General features: G+C 41.5%; 1 protein-coding gene across 1 annotated transcript in view; it reads left to right on the forward strand.

The window, feature by feature from the left end:
* The window catches only part of CRYBG1 (crystallin beta-gamma domain containing 1), a 144,681-nt gene that overhangs the window by 115,957 nt on the left and 11,862 nt on the right, over positions 1–16,862 (forward strand). Inside the window, exons 11-18 of the mRNA XM_066610329.1 lie at positions 336–462; positions 912–947; positions 2,012–2,169; positions 2,849–2,975; positions 4,414–4,559; positions 10,336–10,462; positions 10,629–10,661; positions 11,825–11,934. Of these exons, the coding sequence (XP_066466426.1) occupies positions 336–462; positions 912–947; positions 2,012–2,169; positions 2,849–2,975; positions 4,414–4,559; positions 10,336–10,462; positions 10,629–10,661; positions 11,825–11,934 (864 nt within the window). The remainder of the gene's footprint in view (positions 1–335; positions 463–911; positions 948–2,011; positions 2,170–2,848; positions 2,976–4,413; positions 4,560–10,335; positions 10,463–10,628; positions 10,662–11,824; positions 11,935–16,862) is intronic.

The following is a 16,862-nucleotide window of genomic DNA, read 5'->3' on the forward strand; positions in this document are numbered from 1 at the left end:
TTTACACACATGTCTAGATAATAATTTCTTGTGCTTTATTTCTGCTGTTTCCGAAACAGTATAAGCTTACATTGCCATTCATTCATTCATTCATTCATTCATTCATTCATTCATTCATTTCTTTTTACTTATAGCCCATTTTTACTTTGGAAAGTTTAGAATAGCTTGGATGGGATTCCTTAGTCATCTCCCAAAGAGACACTGATCAGGATTAGAACTGATTGGCTTTAATAATGTAAAATATAATGTTGTATATCCTAAAACCAGTCTAGGCATTTTTCAAATATATCTATTTGACTCCACTTTAAACATTTTTCTGCTTTTTTTACTTGCAGTTGGCTAATTTATGAAGAACCTGGTTTCCAGGGAATCCCTCTAATGTTGGAACCTGGAGAATATCCCAATCTGTCCTTCTGGGAAAAAAAGGAAGCGTATATTAGATCCCTGAGACCCTTGAAAATGGTAGATTTTATTATATGGTTTGAAAAGTATAGATTGAGAAGTGCAAGAATGATGCAATAGCTGAAGCTTCATGGTCTACCACAAAACTCTTTGAGGATCAAAATTGCCAAAAGCAATTTGAAAAACCTTTAAAATATTTTTCAGTTTATATTATATTTTAGTTTATATTTTATTTCGGTTTATATTTTAATATTCCATTTTGGGTTCTTAATTTAATTTTAATTACAATTTAATTGTAATTAACAATATTTGAATTTAATATTTTCAGTGAAATGTTAGCTATCCAGAATTCAAAGAAAGTATTTTTATTCAATAGATTCTTGTTTATAAACTTTGAACATCAAGCAGTATTTAGACTGGTAGCTTTTGGATCATGCTAGTAATGTGTTTAACCAAAGACGGTCAAAAGAAGTTTTCAGTAAAGTCTGTTGCCTCTTCCATTTTTGCAGGGTGGACGCAAAGTTGAGTTTCCTGAAAGCCCAAAGGTAAAAATACAGTTTTCCGTTTATTGAATGTGAGTCATAATATTGGTGTATCTCAAGATCTCTATATAACAGTGCCCATAAATACAACTTTCTTAAAGTTGCTCTCTACTTTGGGTTGAGGCTTTCCCATTATACTGTCAGTACTTGTTGTTGACCACGTATTTGTTAAATTTTGGCAAATATAACGTGCCACATATGGCTCCGTAGAGCTCTCAAGGTGGCTGTATTCATTTTAATGTTTTTTTCTATCCTACTTTTTAGCATATTGATCATATATTACTTAAAACACAATAAAACAACAAAATTCATCTGTTTAAAAACATTATCCAAAGCAATAAACATTATTTATAATGAAACACAGCAGGATAGTGGTTAAAAATCCCCAAGTGTGCAGCAACTTTGTAAAATTAGAGACACTGGATTAATAATCACCTCTCTTCCAAGGCTTAGTGGAATGTTTACTTGATATTTGAAGCCATGAATTTCATATCTTCAGTTGAAACTCTCAAGGAATGATGTTACAGAGCAAGGTGTGGCCAAAGAGAAGGCTTTATCTTGTGTGTCAATGTTATTGATAATAAAAGTTTACATCCTGATTAAAGTTCCTGGATACCAGTGAATTGGGATGTCGTTTCATCTCAGTGAAATGCTTGTATAATTTGATTTCAAGTTTCATGTTCATCTTTTTTTTTATCTTAAACTGTGCAGCACATGATTTTGCTGCCAACTGAAATATTCAGGCTCTTGGTGACCTAAGAGAATAGTTATAAGCATTGATGAGCCTTTGTTTCAGATCTCACCAAAGCCACTGAATTGTCTTATACAAGGTGCCTGCTGGTGTCTCTCTGCATTGGCCCCCAATCTGCAATCTGGGGTGATGATAATACTGTCATATTTTAGAGGCCTTTTATAAGGAATACTGAGATAATGCATAAAGTATAACAGAGACTACCTATTTATTTAGGCATAAGTTTTTTGAAGACTGCAGTGCTCTTCGTTAAGAGTGCACACTTAAGAAAAAGCATTGTATAAATACTAAGTATTTTTTCTTTGTTTTTCTAAAGGTGATAATTTATGAAAAGCCATTCTTTGAAGGGAATCACATAGAGCTTGATTCAGAATTAGTAGCTCTTTCAGAAGGAGGAAATAAAAAAGAAGGACCATCGGAGCTGGAACCAAAGCCTCTCACATCAATAGGATCCATTAAAGTGATAGGAGGAGTGTACGTATAAGGAAAGCAAATGGCATTCTGACTTAAGCTACTGTAGATAGTTGGTTTCAAGACTTAATTGTGAATTGGGAAACCAGCCATGAGCATGTACTGGCACAAAAAATCATCATTTGTCGTCATACAGTACTCACCAATTGCCATAGCTTGTGAAGTAAACCTGATACTTAAAACATTTGTAGTGACACATTATTTGTCTTTCATGAATTAATTTGTGAAAATTGTAGAAACATTGTATGACAAACCTATTAAAATACAGAGTTGATACTATGACTAAATAAAAGTCCCACATAGTGAATGATGCCTTTATTGTTAAACCAAACTCATTGTCGCTGCCTTTATTGTTAAACTGGCAGTGCTGTGGATGCAGTGGTAGCCATTTTGGCACTGCACTAGCCATTTTATCCCCCGGCAATGCCACAGGGGATAGGATTGGGCTGTTAGTTTGCATAGTTCTTTCCCTCTCTCTCTGTTAAACAATTTGGGCACAATTCAGCTTGTAAGACACTTTCAAACCCTGTTTGTTTCAGTAGGTGAGTTAAGCACATGCTTAAATTTCTTCCATTAAAATCATGTATCACGTCAATTGTTTCATTTGCAGCTTTTTAATCCATTTCTGGTGGTGATTGTTATTGTTTGCTGATTTTTTAAAAAATTTTTTTACTCTATGCAGTTGGGTTGCTTATGAGAAGCCAGAGTTTGCAGGGCATCAGTATCTGCTAGAAGAAGGAGAGTACCAAGAATGGATGGACTGGGGTGGCTATGATGAGCAGGTGCAGTCACTACGGCCTATTCGAACAGTAAGTTTAAGTCTAAGTGATACTTGTAAACCTATGAAAATATGAAATAGTTTATATTTTTTGCTTGTGCATCATGCTTTCTTGGTGGTTGTTATATTCCACTGTCCTTTTATGGATCATTAAACAAATGAATCATTAAATGTTACATGGGGGGGGGAGAAAGACAGTTTTCTTCCTTTTCTTCTCCTTCTCCAACTCCCACTCATGCTTCTTTGTCCTGTCTGTCTAAAATTTGTGCATGGCAGTTGTTGTGTGTATATCACTTGCTGGATTAGGAATACAGGCCTTAAATGAGATGCTCATCTGCAGTAAACCCACATCCCAGAATGGATGCTGTCTTTCCACACTGCATTGCTTTCAGCAAAATGTGCATTCAGAAATGGAAATGCACATATGAACATTCTTCTGAGTTTGTATCCCATTTAAAGTTATGAAGTGGAGATGGACTATATCTGAAGTTAGATGTACATTTCAGTGTGCACCTGCACCCAATTTACCCTGCAGTCCTTTAAATTTCAAGGAGGCATTCACGCCTATAGAATTCTATCTGGGGGGAAGCTAGACACATGTTCTCTAAGGCCACTTTACTTTTCTATGTCTTGATCATTTAAACTGTTAGGGGACATCAAAATACAGCAAGTCTTCACTTAGTCATATCGTTTAAAGTTGTTTTGTTATAAAGTTGATGAGGAAAGAAATATTGGTTCCTGCCTGGGGCTACTGTCCGTGAAGTTTGCACGTTTTGCCCATGTCTGCGTGGGTTTTCTCCAGCCCAGAAAGCTCACATTTATTTCAGTGTTTTATATTAGAAGTCTTCCCAGTCTTTATTTAGTAGTTTGGTGATGTTTTCATGACAAGAAATATGCTGTAGGATTGTAACTCATGTTTACGTATATCAATGAGCCAACAGTAAAATTGGTTTCATTATAAGTCATTTCACTTAAAGTTGCAGTTTCCAAGAACCTATTGACAACTTTAAGTGAGGACTTGCTGTAGATTCAGAGGTGTGCTCTTAAGTTATTAGGGGGTGGAGAATTTGGCCTGTGCAAGCATACATTGGTGGCAGTTTGGTGATCTTTTTCACTGTGAAGTGAATGCCCTCAGGGGAGGGGAGAGCTGTGGGTGATGATGGCTCATGCTGCTGTCTCCTGTCAGAATTTGCTACCAACATGTTGCCAGTGCACATGTTCAGCCCTGGGACTTTTGAGGATAAGGGAAGGACTTGATTTGTTTTTAAAAGTTGAAATTTTGTCTCTCCCATATGTAGGGACTCTCTCCGTCCTGCTCCTTCCCCCACTTTGCTGTTCAGCATGTCCACATATAGTCATGTCCATGACTTCAAATAGGGGATTGCTGTTGTTGAATAAGTTGGATCTCAGGATTAGTTAAATTGTGTTTATTGTTCAATGAAGGTTTTCTTTGATGTTTCCTTCCACAGAGTTTTACACAACCTCACATGATAATGTACGCTGACAAAGATTTTGGGATTAAAAGTTCTAGTATAAATGTGTTAGGAATTATTTCCAATTTGAAAGACACTGGCTATGGACTGAGGACGCAATCCATCAATGTGCTAAGCGGCGTGTAAGTCAATTATGTTGCCTCATTTTAATTTTAATGGTTAATTTGTGCATATGTTAATAAATATAGTGCAAAAAGTTTTAATCCATAACTTGGTGTAACTAATTCAGGAATCACAATATTAGAATGTGGATTTCAAGTTTTATTTGTGTCAGAACTGCCCCCTGTAGACAAGAATGATATTGTTTTAAAAAAAATGTACAAGTTTGACTGATGCCCAATCCTGTTGCGGCTCTGACCCAGTTGTACCCATCACAAACATGTCGTAAAGCATGACTGCAATGACTTGCAAGTAGGCAGCACCAGTGGAAAGGCTTGCGCAGTCCTGCTGGCTCTGAATTCAGCCTGATGGCCACCAGGGCAGATACATGCTGCACAGGCCAGCTGAAGGGAGGAGGCAGTTCAGGTCCGGCAGGGTTGGCTGAGGCCTCTGTGCTGTATCCTAACCCCCCTCCTAGGCTTGAAAGCCGTACATGTGGCTTCTCAGACTTGCACCAGAGATTTTGCTGGCACAGATCCAAGAAGCCCTATTGGGCAGGCTGAGGCTTGACATGGGGTAAGGGAACGAATGTTCCCATAATCCAGGACTACCTCTGGCCTGCCCAGTTTCAGCGCTGGATATGGTGTGGGCCATGTGTTTCCACTGCACCTGCATTGATTAGGATTGGGCTCTGAATTTGCTAATTTGTAACATGGTTGTTAGCATGACAGCAAATTAAATTAGTGCATCCTTGATTCATAACCATTGTAAATACTTTTACCTTCAGAAGATAGGACATTTGACATAATTTTATGTCTATAGTTATTCATATGTAACTTAATGCCCTCTTCCTTTTGTGATACGTGATGTGCTGCGCTTCTGATTTGCACATATGCACCTACTTCTTGATTTTACCTTTTGTGTCTTTTTCTTTAAAACACCTATGCGATGTTTATTTCTCAGATAAGATCTGATGTTTGTACAATTCAGGACCTTTTCCTTGCTTTCACCCTGGTTGCTATGATCTGTGAGTCACAGGACAGCATTCCTGTTGGTGTGGGAGTAGTACAAACCAAGAAAAATGCATACCAAGAAAGTAAGAAGGAAAACTCTAATTCCACAGTTTTCCTTTCTAGAACAATTTGTGTGTCATTTACAGCAGCCACATAGCAAGAATTCCTAGATATCTCATTATAGAATGCAGGGGGAAATATTATTGAGTGGAACATCATGGACATGTTTCCATTATGAATTAATTATTTCTTCAGTAATTTTTACCCTACCTTTCTGATCCTAAAGGGACCCTTAAAGAAACTTACATCAAAATTAGGAACAGACATAATAATCAGTAAAACATCAAGAGTAAAACAATAAAAATTAATAAATAATTCAGACAGAATCAGAACAGAAATAACTAAAAAGTCTGAGCTGGAAACAGCTGATAAGAAAAACTGAATATTTATTTATACATTTATGCATTTTTATCCCACCTTTCACTGAATAGTCTCAGGCAGCTAACATAACTATAAAAACAAGAACAAAAATTTAGGCTGCAGGCTTATACACATTTACCTGAGAGTAAGCCCCATTGAACTCAGTGGAACTTTTTTCTGAGAAGACTCTGATAAGATTCTGCAGTTAAAATAGCAATTTTAACCAGACAAACAATAAGAACATAAGAAGAGCCTCACTGGATCAGTCTAGTCCAGCTTCCTGTATCTTACAGTGGCCCACCAAATACCTCAGGGAGCACACAAGACAAGAGACCTGCATCCTGGTGCCTTCCCTTGCATCTGGCATTCTGACATAACCCATTTCTGAAATCAGGAAGTTGCACATACACATCATGGCTTGTAACCCATGATGGATTATTCCTCCAGAAATTTGTCCAATTCCCTTTTAAATGAATCTAGGCCCGATGCCATTACCACATCCTGTGGCAAAAAGTTCCACAGACTAACTACACGCTGAGTAAAGAAATATTTTCTTTTGTCTGACCTAACTCTCCCAACCCTCAATTTTAGTGGATGTCCCCTGGTTCTGGTGTTTTGTGAAAGGGAAAAGAGCATCTCTCTATCCACTCTATCCTTCCCATGCATAATTTTGTATGTCTCAGTCATGTCCCTCCTCAGGTGTCTCTTTTGTAGACTGAAGAGCCCCAAACGCAGTAGCCTCTCCTCATAAGGAAGGTGCCCCAGCCCAGTAATCATCTTAGTCGCTCTCTTTTGCACCTTTTCCATTTCCATTATGTCCTTTTTGAGATGTGGCGACCAGAACTGGATGCAATACTCCAGGTGTAGCCTTACCATAGATTTGTATAACAGCATTATAATATTAGCTGTTTTATTCTCAATACCTTTTCTAATTATCCCAAGCATAGAATTGGCCATAGAATAGAACCAAATGTTCTAGAAAATGCTAGAACACTAGCAGCAGCATAGGAACAGTTCACAGGTCAACCACCCCCTGCCAACTGGGCAAAGAGACACCTTTTCAAATGGTATATATTAACAAGGAGAGAGCAATTGTTGCTCATCACCCCCAGCATAGTATCATCTTCAGTGCCTGTTTGCTGATGCCTCTTTGCATCGTTTTTAAAGATTGTATGCCCTTTTGGAACAAGGAACCATCTCTTCATTTCTGATCTAACCTGCTTTGTGAATTTTGTTTAAAAGCGTTATATTCAGTGCTTTTTTTGTAAAAAAAAAAAAAAGTGCAGGAACTCACAACTTGTTAATCTTTTATTTATTTATCCCATGCATGTATACTCAGAAGTAAGTCCCATTATAGCCAATGGGGCTTACTCGCAGGAAAGTGTGGATAGGATTGAAGCCTGAGAGCCCAAGCCTATGCATGCCTACTCAGAAGGAAGTCCCATTATATTAAATTGGGCTTACTCCCAGGGAAGTGTGGACAGGATTGTAGCCTGAGTTCCCTTGGGATTAGACTGTCAACTTTTTCCACCAGCTCTTACTCCAGTGGTGTTTATCAGCAGGGTAAGCTTCAGCAGCTGGATTTCTGCATATCAACCTGCTGCTAAAGCTTTGCACAGTGGCAACTGGTTGACCAGTAAGTGTGGGGCACTGGGGCTTCAGGCTGTGATCCTAGCCACACTTTCCTGGGAGTAAGCCCCATTGACTATAATGGGCCTTCTGAGTAGACATGCATAGGGTTGAGGGAGGCATAGGGTTGAGGGAGGCAGGGCGGGGTGAGCCAGTCACGGCGCTTTATGAGTCAGAATCGGTTGCGGGGCAACGGGACTTCCCTCAACACAGCTGCTCCTGGGACAGTCCCGCAGTGGGCCAGCGGGACATTGTAGATCCCACTCGCCCACCTCGTGCCACTTTCACCCCCCTTTCCATTATACTCAGCGTAGGGACCAGCCGCCGCCGCGTAGCCATGAGCAGCGAGCAGGTGAGAGGAGGGTGGAGGGGGGCAGGCTTCAGAGGGACTCATTCTGCCAGCTCAGCCCCTCCCATCAGTGTCTCTTCCTCCTGCATCAGTGACCAGCCAAGTCCTAGGCATGTCTACTCAGAAGTAAGGTCCATTATAGTCAATGGGGCTTACTCCCAGGAAAGTGTGGACAGGATTGCAGCCTCAGAGCCCAACCCTATGCATGTCTACTCAGAAGTAAGGCCCATTATAGTCAATGGGGATTACTCCCAGGAAAGTGTGGGTAGGATTGCAGCCTGAAGCCCCTGTGCTTCCCTCAACCCAGAATCTCAACTGCCCAGCTGGCTGCAAACCCCAGGGCTCTGATTGGCTGAGAGAGGAAATGGGTGTGTCCATGAGAAGCACCGCCCTCCATGGAATTGTGAGTACCTCGTGGGGAGAGCATTGCAGGGCAGATCACGCGCCTCTTCTCTCTCCTTGTAGTCCTGCCTGGTCTTGATTGCTGCAGGCAGTAGATTGTAGTCCTATCTAAAAGGTGCTAGAATGCCATTCCAGTGCGTTCTATTAGAAAAAAAAGTCCTGATTATATTTAATAATAATTATAATAATATAGTTAATGTAATAACTTGGTATTTATGCAGTTTAAAGCCTGCTAAAGCCTATGTGACCCTGAGACTGACCAAGCCTGCTTCATTTCCAAAACTTCTAGTTATGTGATGTGCAGGCATGCTCCATTGCAGATACACTTTGTGGTTAATCTGCTGTACATGCTTCTGTCACTTTGCCCAAGTAGTTTACTGGGAAATTTGGGCGTGTGTCTCAGAACGTGCCTGAAATGATTAGTGAACAGTGTGTTGAATGGACCTGGTGATTCAGAATGAAAGGAAATGGAAAATTTATAAAATAATGAAGGATCAATGGACAGAGTGTACAACTTTCTCAATTCTATTCACCTGGTTTTACTTCAATATTTTTGCTTAATATTGCTAGTGTAAATTTATTGAAATAAGTGACATTGCTTTATGAGTGTTGATTATTATGAGTGGGACAGAGCAGGATGAACTCTTGTTACAGAACGGGCATTATTGAGTGAACTTACATATGCTTTTTTTTTTTTTAAGTGCCATTTCCACATTTTTACACTTTTTAACATAAAATACAAATTTATGTAGTCCATGGCTTAGAAACCTAGAGTGAAATTCCAGGAGTAATTGTAGATTCATTATACAAGTGTTCCAGTTTGCAAGAGTACAGTACACAAGCAGCAAAGTACAACTAAGGAGTATTAAGTTAAAGGATCTGCTTAGTACTTTACCTTTGAGGCTTTAACCAATCAAAGGAACAAGTATTGTTCTCTAGGAAACTAGAATAAGAAAACTTGCTTCAAGTATTAAAGTCATGATAATTATATGAGGTGAAAAAAACCAAAGTACATAACAATGTAATGCTTTGCCATTACTGGCTGCTTTCCTATCATTATGTTGCTTAATGTGATCAGCGCACTGCAACATCAGAGGTTTGCAATATCCAGTTTTAATATGAGCAGCCTGTAAAATGCTAGTTGTGTTTTGCCGACTGATGATCTCCTGCATTTCCAATGAAGCTAGATACAACAGAGATCTCTTAATGCCTGAGGTGTTTGTTTCCAATAAGTAAGATAGGATTACAACCTAAGAGCCCGATCCTGAGGTCCATGGCATGTCTCCGCGCCACGGACCTCAGTTGCAAATGTGCCATATGGCACATTTGTGGGGCTTACCGCCGGGCTCCCACCAGAGCTAGCTTGGTGCCAGCTGGAGCTGGGCTGGCGCGCGGTGGAAGCCTGGGTTCCACGGCTCGGCGGTCTCCTGGACCACCGCGCTGCAGAATGGGAGGTGGAGGCATGGCTAGGGGCATGGGGGAGACATTCTGGGGAGGAGTGGCCAGGGGCGGGCGGGAGGTGTGTCGGGGGGAGGGGAGAGGCGGATCCACAGAGTCGAGCACTGCAGGATTCAAGGCGCTCGGGCAGGGCTGCTCGCTCTACACGAGCGGCTTTACTTTAGCGCCGACCTATTGGTCACCGCTAAAGTGAGTAGCGCCATTGCGGGGCTGTTTACCTTACTCGGGGAAAGGGGACAAAAGTCCCCTTCTCCCGAGGAGCCTCCCGTGGTAGCACGGGAGGCTCAGGATCCGACGGCAGTCCTCCGTGGAGCCGCCGGGTCCGGGATTTCCGGGCAGCTCAGGATTGGGCTGTAAGTCTTACTGAACACAATAGGCTTACTTCTGAGTAAAATAAATAACCCTGTTTTCAAATAAGACAAAAGAAAAAAGAAATAAAATGGAGAAATAAAATAACGAGAATTAAAAATTCATGAATTATAGAATTATGATCGCGTACCAAATTATTGTGCTTGTCTTATTTTTCAGGTGGGTGGCTTATGAAAACCCTGACTTCACAGGAGAACAATATATCCTTGATAAAGGAATGTACCCCAGCTATGACATTTGGGGTAGCAGGAATTGTAAGATATCTTCAGTTCAACCCATAGTTTTGGTAAGGAGCACTTTTGTACTGTTCCAGGTTGTTTTATTTATTTGTTTGTTATTTGTTTGTTTTTTGTTTTATTGAACTTGTTTATCCTGTGAATCATAAATAAGTATGCTTCTGTGTATTTTTGCATCATTTTTACTTTTTTATATTTTGTTTCCATACATTTTAGGATAACACCAGTGATCATATGAAGAAATTCAAGGTAAAATTTCTTTGATTTTAAGTAGGAGATATAGGGTGCAATCCTAACTCCTTTTGTCAGTGCTTTCCAGCACTGACATAAGGGCAGTGCAGCTCTGAGGTAAGGGAACAAACATTCCCTTACTTTGAGGAGGCCTCCATGAGTGACACCCAACTGCAGGATGCAGCACATGTCCCACTATGCTAATGCAGGAAAACAGTGACATAAGGGGTTAGGATTGCACCCATAGACTACAATCTCATACACAATTTCCTAGAGTAAGGCCTATTGAATACAGTGGGCCTTAGAAGTAGACATGCATAGGATTGTGCTGACAGTGTATGCTGAATCAACAGTCTTTAATATGTCATTGTAAACAAGTCAAAGGGGGGGGGCAGGTGGCAAGTAGTATAGTTCAAAAAGCTGAAACAGAACCCCAGAAGGGGCCAGGAGAAGATAGCATCAAAAGGAGTGAATGTTTCCCAGACAAGATAATAACTAATGTGGATGCTCTAACGTTCATACTGATCTTTCAAGATCACTTCTGATCTTTCTGATCATTTTAGAAATGGGCTATGTCAGATGCAAGGGAGGGCACCAGGATGCAGGTCTCTTGTTATCAGGTATGCCTGGGGGCATTTGGTGGGGCCGCTGTGCGATACAGGAAGCTGGACTAGATGGGCCTATGGCCTGATCCAGTGAGGCTGTTCTTATGTTCAAATGTAGGACCAAAATTATTTCCAGCATATGTTCATGCTTGGACTTTAGAACTTCTTCAAATTACAGAGCATCCAAAGGGATCATCTCTACATGACATCATCATACAGATGCTGCGAGCATGGAATGTTTGTACATATGATCTGGGTTGAACCTGAAATAGGAAAGGTGTTATGGCTTGAGGAATTATTAAATATGATTTAATGTAAAGAGACTTCACATTCCAGGTCAGGGTAACTGTCAGACAATGCCAAATTCCACTACTGGGTTATCTTAGTAAAATGGTTAGAAATGGCTTGTTATGAAGCACAAGGTCGTTTTTAAAATGTATGCTGCTTGTAGTTTTTAAACTTTACATACATTTTACTTCCTAAAAATATGTTTGTATGAATCCATTAATATAAAAGTGATGTCAGAGAATTAACAGCTAAGCTTAGTGTTAAATACAGCCTCCTTTATCTTTAAAGGTCCAGTTATTTTCAGAACCAGAGTTCCAGGGTATAAGTAAAATTTTTGAGAAGGACACTTCTCAGATTCAGGACTTGTTCACTGCTAAGTCTTCAAAGGTAACTGGCAGGTGAGTTACCTTTGTATCTGGTGACTGGTAACAGTAAATCTGGTAACAGTAAATATGTACCTGGTAACAAAGGTACTGGCAGGTGAGTATAAAGTTGTATCAGTAGAAGCAGTAACCCAACGGGATCTGCTCATGAAAGCAAGTTTCTGAATGTATAGCAGATGAAGAGCATCCAGGCCCCACTGAATGGGCTGCATGCACCATACTTTCATCCGGAACCAGTGGTTGCTGCACATGACTAGAGGTGGATTGAGGTGATGGTAAATCCTTAAAGGAAGAACTGAGGATGAAGAGAGTGTATTTATTAAGTATGGTGGAAGTACAGTAATTTGAATTCACATTCTCTGTCCCTGTAAACAAATGTCTCAGTGAATAAGTTATTTCCACCACATTTTAAAACATCTTCACCCTAAATAAACGCAATTAATCAAAACACTTTTACAAGGGCTATTCTGAAACTAAGTACAGCTTGGCTGTTAAAAAAAAAAAAGCTTATGGGAAGGGGACAATTGAATACTTTTACAAGGGCTATTCTGAAACTAAGTACAGCTTGGCAGTTAAAAAAAAAAAGCTTATGGGAAGAGGACAATTGAATATAGCCCAGAAGTTAAATACCATGGCCACACTACATCTCCATGCAATCTCCATCTGAATGGAGGCAATTGTCATGGCGATAGCTGTAGTGACATCACTAGGATTCGCGTCACCCTAGGAGGCCTGCGTATCACCCCGTGCAGTGGGTGGGGCAATGCCCCAGGTGGTGGGCGTGGTGATGTACCATTGCTCCGCCCCCACTGGTTTTTTGACTGTATCTTTTGTTAGAACATAGATATTTCAATGTGGTTTGTTTCATTGCATTCTGCATGAAATTACGCATGGATTGATATATAACATGATGGTATTGTTTCTCCAAATTCTGATTTTAGTGATTTTGAAAACTTGTAGAGTCACACACACACACCCCGTGTCAACTTACTAACACCTTATTGCAGCAGTTCTCAAACTTTTAGCACTGGAACCCACTTTTTAGAATGACAGTCTGTCCAGGACCCATTGGAAGTGATGTCATGGCCAGAAGTGACATCATCAAGCAAATTAAAATAAATAATTATAAATAATTTAACCAAAAAAAAAGAAATAATTAAATAAGGGGGAGCCAGTCCTGTTCCACCAAGTGAATCTACTCTGAAGTAAGTCCCATAGTGGTCAATGGGGCTTACTCTCAGGAAAGTGTGGGTAGGATTGCAGCCTGTGAGCCCAATCCTATGCATGTCTACTCTGAAGTAAGTCCCATAGTGATCAATGGGGCTTACTCTCAGGAAAGTGTGGGCAGGATTGCAGCCTGTGAGCCAAAGCCTATGCATGTCTACTCTGAAGTAAGTCACATAGTGGTCAATGGAGCTTACTCTGTAGTCTGCCTGCAAAAACACCCCCTCCCCCCCAAAAAAAGGAATCAGTGAGATTTCCAGCCCTCCCAGTGCCCAGTTTAAAGTTCTTCTATTTCAAGCATATCAATACAAAGTCCCACCTGGCTTTGCAAGTGCAAAATAGAAAACTTCCCCTTACCAGCTCAAACCTCTTTTTTTGTCCTTTTTAGTTGGATAGAGAGGCTGCCTTCTGGAAAATATGTTGAGCTTCAGTTCCATCAGATCGGGACCCTTCTGGTGGCCTCACATTCCCCTTTGCTTGGCCTGACCAAAAGGCAAGGCACGTCTGCCTACTCATGAGTAAACATGACCACGTGGCTGAGTTTGCTTTCCATAGAGCTCAATAGACTGCAGGAGGGAGGGAGGGACTTCCTTCTCAGGTGTTTTGGGGGCTGCATTCATTGGATCAGGACCATTCTGATGTCCTTGGAGTCCTCTCTGCCTGTCTTTTCCAAAGGACTAGGGCACGTTTGCCTACTCACGAGTAAACGTGGCCACGTGGCTTCCTTTCAGGCTCAATAGAGGCAGCTGGAAGGGAGGCAGGGAACTCCTTGTGTTTTGGGGGGCTGCATTCATTTGATCGGGACCATTCTGGTGTCTTTGGATTCCTCTCTGCCTGCCCTTTTCCACGGACAATGGCAAGTTCACCTACTCACAGATAAACGCGCAATATGGCTCACTTTCACTTTCCATAGGGCTCCATGCATTTTTTCCTTCCAGTTTTCTGGCCATAACTTTTGAATGAAAGGAGCGATTTCAATTCTGTTTTTTGCATTGCACTCCGCTGGACATTCCGTATCCAACAGTTTATGGTACGATGGGATAGCTCCGCAAGCCACAAAGTTAGCGCGTCCTCCCCCAGGGCGCGTCACCCGGTGCAGCCTGCACCCCCCGCAACCCCCTAGTTACACCAGTGGATAGCTGATAACCCATTCTGTAGGTGCTGTTTGTGTGAGTGCATCCTCATGCAGAAAAAGCAGCCAGATGTCAGCAGCATTCCTCCCCTTTTGTTCCTAATGGCTCTCCTGCCTCCCTGGTGATCGTTGTCCTTTGAGGCCCTTCCTTTAAAGTCCCATTTGCTTCTTGTTGGAGGAAGTTTGTTTGAACTGCAGTTGTCTCATGGAAGTTACTGCTCAAACAGCCAAAACAGTGCACTTGTCAAACTAACTTTGTCTGTTTGCTTGTCTGTTTGGCCACTGTGTTCTGGGACCTTAAAAGAGGTCCTTGGGAGTTTTGAGGGGGGTTATTTATTAATAGGGCAATTGGAGGATGAGAGTCTGCCACCAGCAGTGTGTGGTGTCCTTGTCAATTATCAAAAACAAATGACGTGCCCTGAAAATTTTAGTGCCTTGTCAGTGTGCCAAAAGGTTGCAAATTGCTGCCTTAAAATAACACATTTCATGCACTAGAGACCACTTTATCAGATGAGGCAGGAATGTATATGTGTGTGTATGCACACACAAGCTTGACTATGGAGAGAAGAAAATTAAAACAGCAGAGTAAATTCTCTCTACGTCAGTGTTTCTCACAGTGTGGGCCAGGGCCCACTAGGTGAGTCACGAGCCAATTTCAGGTGGATCCCCATTCATTTCAATATTTTGTTTTTAATATATTAGACTTGATACTACCATGGTATGTGACTGCATTTGGGGAAATGTGACAGATCTGTTCTTGAACAGGCTACTATGTATATGCTTTGAACGATTATAGTAAATGGGACTTACTCCTGGGTAGGATTGCAGCCTAGGATTGTTAAAAATTGCCCTACTTAATGATGTAGCTTCCGATCATAACATCACTTCAGATTCTCATTCTAAAAAATGGGTCCCAGTGTTAAAACTTTGAGAAACACTGCTCTGTGACAGACAGCAACGAAAATGATTACAGAGCTGGGGAACCTCCCTTACAAGGAAAGGCTATAATATTTGGAGCTCTTCAGTCTAGTAGTCTAGGACTCTTCAGGCTCTTCAGTCTAGTAAAGAGGCACCTGAGGGGGACATGACTGAGACATACAAAATTATGCAGGGGATGGATAGAGAGATGCCCTTTTCCGTCTCACATCAGAACCAGACAACATCCACTTATTTATTTAGCGTATGTCATATAATACATGGACTTGTATATCAGTTAGACTAGATCAAATGTCAGTGTCCAGTTCATGCAGCCTTTCAAGGACAGTGTCACCTTCAAAGAGAAAGTCAGACCATGGGCCAGTATATGCCCTCAGTTTGCAGCCAGACACAATGTGGTACATGGTTTGGTGGGAGAACCCACAATCACACTGAGGGGTAGATACTAGCCCCCATTTAAACATTGAGTCCTGAAAAACACAGTGTAGGGTACGGATCCTATTCAAAGTTTTCCAATGCTGGCGAGGTAAGTTGAAACCTGGCACCTTAAGTGTAGGACCGTCTATACCCATTTCTGGGCGTTCGACTGCCCATTTAGCTTTCCATTGGGCATTGATGTTGAAATTGTTGAGCAGATGTTGCCTGAGTGCCAGAGAAGGCTTCCTGGATTTAGTGGACATCCACTAAAATTAAGTGTTGGGAGAATTAGGACACACATAACAAAATATTTCTTTACCCAGCATGTAAATAGTCTGTGGAACTCCTTGCCACAGGAAGTGATGATGGCATCTCACCTAGATGCCTTTAAGAGGGAATTGGGACAAATTTCTGGAAGAAAAGTCCTTCACAGGTTACAAGTTATGATAGGTATATGCAAGCTTCTGATTTTAGAAGTAGGCTACCTCAGAATGCCAGGTTGTGTCTTGTTTTCTATGCGCTCCTTGAAGCATTTGGTGGGCCACTGCAAGATACAGGAAGCTGGATTAGATGGGCCTTTGGCCTGATCCAGTTGGGCTCTTTTTTTGTTCTTTTGTTAATTGCAAGAGGAAATTATAAACTTAAAAGCATGCAAGGCAAGCATGGTCAATTCACAACTGGTGACTTGCAAACCCTCAGTGCCAGCCCAGCAGCAGCTAGTGCCAGTGGAAAGCTGATGCTCCACTCCTTGGTGGTCGCCTGAACCGCTAGGTGGCGGAGACGTAGGTAAGTGTGTGGGGAAGATGGGGATGAGGCATTCCTGGGCAGGGGATGGAGGAGAGGAGGTGTTCTGGGGGAGGAAGGAGGCAGGATCGGTGGAGCTCAGCTCTAGAGCTGCTGTAGAATTGAGTAGCCCCAAAGGAATTGCAGGGCTACTTCCTTTATTTGAGGGAATGTAAATGTCCCCTTCTCCTGAGGAGGCAGCAGCAGCTGCCCAGGGCATGGTGGATGCTGTGACAGCTGTTTTTGCTGCCATGGCAGCCCCATGCTCCGGGCAGCTCAGGTTTGGGCTGTAAGTCTGTTATGTGATCATTTATTCTTAATAACTTGACCGTGTTCTCCCCTTTATACTCAAGTGTGTGTGTATATAGGAAAGCTTATGCTACAAGCAGCAAGTTTTTCTTTAATGTGCCACAAGACTGTTGCTTTTAGCGGAGTAAGAGTAATGCTGCTA

The sequence above is a fragment of the Tiliqua scincoides genome, chromosome 1 (genome assembly GCF_035046505.1).
Source record: "Tiliqua scincoides isolate rTilSci1 chromosome 1, rTilSci1.hap2, whole genome shotgun sequence".
Lineage (NCBI taxonomy): Eukaryota > Metazoa > Chordata > Lepidosauria > Squamata > Scincidae > Tiliqua > Tiliqua scincoides.